Raw genomic sequence first — 4,429 nt, 5'->3', positions numbered from 1 at the left:
CTCTAAGCCCGGAGTTCGTGCTTGACCCCTGGGTGCCCGTGGCCGTGACTGGGGGCGGGGAGCAGGGATCCACCTGCTCATCACGCCCCGCGAGGGCCGCGGGGGAGGAGGGCAGGCGTCTCCCCGAACCCCGGTGTCTTTCGTCAGCCGCGGATGTCATCATCGGTTGTCGGGGACCCCTGGGCTGCGCAGCCCTCCTCCCTCGTGACGTCTGCACCCGCGAGGCCTGGGAGCTGAGTCTCCCCTAAGGTTAGGGAACTGCCTGCCCGGCCGCCGGGAAGATCCCAGCAGCCTCCGCCGGAACCTCAGGGTCTGCATTCTGCTCACTGTGGGGACCCAGACGTGTTGACCGTGTTTAATCCTGGGGACCCGGCAGCTGGGAAAATGCCTGCCTTCCACGCGTCGCCGCCCCGGCCTTACTGTGCGGCTGAGAGTCGGTGTTGGCAGCCCGGGGTTCCCCGGGGAAGTGCGGGCCGAGAGCTTCGCGGCCGGTAATGCACCGCTTTTCCCTTTTCCCTGAAGCTGAACTACTGTTCTCACTCCCTTAGCGTATGAATTCCCGAAGCTTGAGGTCCTTTTAAAGGATACTGTCCGGGTTGCCCATCTTTTCCCACAACATTAACTGGGAAAAGTCAGTTGTGGGGTATTTCTGTGTGTCTGTGTGTGGCCTGCTCTGTTAGCGGACAGGCAGACACATGTTTTTCTCAATGCGGCCGCATCGCATTTGCTCTGGAGGAGGTGACAGCCAAGGCCAGGGCAGGGGAGCCCGGATAAAGGAAGGAACAGGGTCAGGTGCAGGCTGCCCTGTGCCCTACAAGTTTATCGGGTTTGTCTTGGAAGGAAGTGTTAGGATGAGCTCCAGGATAACGTTGTCTGTCTTTTTTCTTTCAGGATATTGGAAATGGCTACTCCCCAGTCGGTTTTCACTTTTGCCATCTGCATTTTAATGATAACGGAATTAATTCTGGCCTTCAATAGCAACTATGATATCTTAGGTTTGCCAAAATCGGCATCGGAGCGCCAAATCAAGAAGGCCTTTCACAAATTGGCCATGAAGTACCATCCTGACAAAAATAAGAGCCCTGATGCGGAAGCAAAATTCAGGGAGATTGCCGAAGGTAAGTCAGTGCCTGACTCCGAGGCCTCACGAGTGTTAACAGTAAAGGAGCCATAGCTAAGGAGAGTGTCTGTATTGAAGAGGGAGATGGGAGGGGGGTGGGAGCTACATTTCAACATAGCGGATAACTGATTCCTGAATGGGTGGATAAAATGGTGGTATTTTTTTTATTGGCATACAGATCTAAATGTGTTGAAAATTGATTTTATTATTTGTCAAATTGCTTATTGTTTCTGTGTCAAAAGGAATTTTTGCTACCCAATACTTATAAACTAACTTATGAAACAATGTTTAAGTATGGAGATTAAATATAAAAAAATATTAGATGTAAAAAATTTAAATAGACTGAAATGCCTTGGTATTTTTTTTTTTTTGCCTTCCTTGATCTACATTACAAAGCCAGATTTGTCTTTAAAGGAACAGTATGAAACAAATTTTTACTTAAGACCAGTTCTAAAATAAATTGCATCTCCTGAACATTCAGTAATTAATGGGGGGAGATAACTGAGTAAGGAGTTGGAGTTAAATATTTACTTTAACTACCACGGAAGTGAAAAATCTGAATTCCTCTTAATTTGTTATATTTGACCATCAAATTCTTTAATAGAAGTAATGATTTTATACAAATAATATGAAGAATAACTGTGATTGTTGCCCCCATTTATTTGTAGCTATGGTGGCATTCATTTAACAAATATTTATTGGATATTTACTAGGAGCATGCATTGTGCTAACTGCTTATAGTATGCAATGAACAAGACGAAGTCCTGCCTTTTGTAACTTTAACTGTATTCTTTTTTTAATATATTTTTTATTGTTGATAGTATTACAGGTATCTCCTATTTCTCCCCCCTACCCTCTGCCTCCTGGCTCCTCCTCCCCCCGCCCCCCAGGTCTTCACCACCATATTGCCCATGTCCATGGGGTATGCATATAAGTCCTTTGGTTTCTCTCTTCTTATCCCCCAACCCCACATCAAGGTATATCAGTCTGTTCTATGCCTTCCTGCCTCGGGTCTCATTTCGTTGGTCATTTATTCTTATTTTTGTATGCTTTGGTTTTACTTATCATGTGAAAGCCTCTAAAATAGAGTTGAATGTACTTATTGAAGAGGTATGTAATCTTGTTACTAAAGTATCTTTATTTCTTTCAGCCTATGAAACACTGTCAGATGCTAATAGGCGAAAAGAGTATGACTCTCTTGGACACAGTGCTTTCACTAATGGCAAAGGACAAAGGGGTAGTGGAAGTCCTTTCGAGCAGTCATTTAACTTCAATTTCGATGACTTATTCAAAGACTTTGGTTTCTTTGGTCAAAACCAAAACACTCGGTCTAAGAAGCACTTTGAAAATCACTTCCAGACACGCCAGGATGGCTCTAGTAGACAGAGGCATCACTTCCAGGAGTTTTCTTTCGGAGGGGGATTGTTTGATGACGTGTTTGAAGACATGGAGAAGATGTTCTCTTTCAGTGGCTTCGACCCCACTGGCCGGCACCCTGAGAATAGATTCCATGGATCTAGCAAGCACTGCAGGACTGTCACTCAGCGCAGAGGAAACATGGTCACTACATACTCTGACTGTTCAGGACAGTAGTTCATGTTCTTTGTTCTCACAAAGCCCAGCTAGTTGACTGTTCTTCAATATCTATGATGCAAAACAGTTTTCTGTGAACTGTTTTGACAAGTGCATGATTTCACTTAACTTGATACAGCTGTTAAATATATTTAAATTGTTTTTGACAAATTAACGTTCAGTTAGTAGAGAAATTGTTAATTATTAATTTCTCTGATTAGTAAAGGGTCTTGAAAAAGAAAACAGAGATGTAATTTTGCCTGGTCTTTTTTCTCCACCTGTGGCCAGTTTTATTACCAGGAAAGGAATGAGTTTGCCTGATTTATATTTAAAGGTTAAACTCTTAAATTTATTTTAGATTTAAGTTGTATGAACTTGAATGATTTTTGCAGTGGAACCTTTGCTAACTTGAAATTGCATGCCCTGTAGCATGGCTGACATGAGTTGCTGAGTGTACGTGGAACTGGACAGTGAGTCGTTAAGTGAGAGCAGTGCCTTGGTAAACTTCCACTGAACGCTTCTGGAAGGCGTGGTTTAGTATTTACCACGGGGCCATTTGGAGTAAAGGAAATGATTGTGCTGCTCATAGTCACTTGTGCTGAAAAAAGTTGGGAAGTTGTGAAATATTGCCAAGAGATTGTTATGTGTTTGGCCCCTGGCTAATGATTTTGTAAGGTTGGAATCATAGCTACTTCACATATCTTTTCACATTTCTTTCTTAATTGTTGGTTCTCTATGTCTTAATACGGATTTATGTTTCTGTGTATGTGTGTTTCCTCTTCTTTGCATTCATCTTTATCTAGGAATTGACTAATACCTCATTCTGTTCATAAAAACAGTAATTTCTGCGCAACCTTATTATGTGCAATATTTTTAAATTCTAAGAAATGTGTGCTTTTGTTTTCAGATAGACTTATTTCTTTAGTTCCGCACTTTCCCACATTATACTCCGTATGAGTATTAATCCTATGGATACATTTTAAAAGTAGTAAATGTCTCATACAATGTGTGTGAGTGAGAGAAATACAATATTTACAATATATAATGTTCTCTGGTGTCATTTCTTTGTTAAAAGTTTACTCTGCAATTCTGAAGGTATGCTTACGCTGATCACAAACCATATTCCAGAAGTTACCTTGCTTTCTTTCATCTTCCCTCACATATTTTGGTAGTTTGAAGATTTTGTGAATTATATTTTTGGTGTATTTTGCTTTCTAGGAACCAGATATTCATGCCATTGAGTCATTCCTCTTTAGACCAGGCAGGGAAAAAGCAGAGGCTTTGCATAAAACTCCACTTGGTAATGATCATTGAAGAAGGTCAGTTTATATTTACATACTTTAATTTCCTGGAAATTAAGTTGATGTGTTTGATAATAAGAAAATAGCCATACCTTGAATTTTGGTCTGAGGATTCTTTGTAGCCTATCAAACAAAATAAGTGAGGGGGATTAACTTTAAGGATTATTTTTATACTGTTAGCATCTGTTCCCTTTTCTCCAGGGCCTGATTGTCTTCCTTTTTCCCCCATTTTGAACATTTATATGAACCCCCCACCCTTTTTTTTTTTTTAACCTCCTTTTGGCTCTGCAAAGGTGATCACAGGAACCTTTCATCTGTTGCCAGTTGGTCAGAACACAGGTAACAATGTGGGCTTGCCATTGGCACTGAAGCAGAGCATCTGAAGTGAGTTGGATTGCAGGACAGCCGGGACCTGGAGCATCACCTTGTGGGTGGG

The 4,429-nt window shown here is 42.0% G+C and overlaps 1 protein-coding gene across 1 annotated transcript in view; it reads left to right on the top strand.

Annotated features, from left to right (window-relative positions):
- Positions 1–3,734, top strand: part of DNAJB9 (DnaJ (Hsp40) homolog, subfamily B, member 9) — a 4,356-nt gene extending 622 nt beyond the window's left edge. Inside the window, exons 2-4 of the mRNA XM_005868062.2 lie at positions 53–57; positions 890–1,118; positions 2,271–3,734. Of these exons, the coding sequence (XP_005868124.1) occupies positions 902–1,118; positions 2,271–2,713 (660 nt within the window). The 5' untranslated portion in view covers positions 53–57; positions 890–901 and the 3' untranslated portion in view covers positions 2,714–3,734. The remainder of the gene's footprint in view (positions 1–52; positions 58–889; positions 1,119–2,270) is intronic.
- The last annotated feature ends 695 nt before the right edge of the window (positions 3,735–4,429 follow it).

Source organism: Myotis brandtii, unplaced genomic scaffold (assembly GCF_000412655.1).
Source record: "Myotis brandtii unplaced genomic scaffold, ASM41265v1 scaffold260, whole genome shotgun sequence".
In the NCBI taxonomy this organism is placed as follows: domain Eukaryota; kingdom Metazoa; phylum Chordata; class Mammalia; order Chiroptera; family Vespertilionidae; genus Myotis; species Myotis brandtii.
This window is presented reverse-complemented; position numbering and strand designations above follow the sequence as displayed.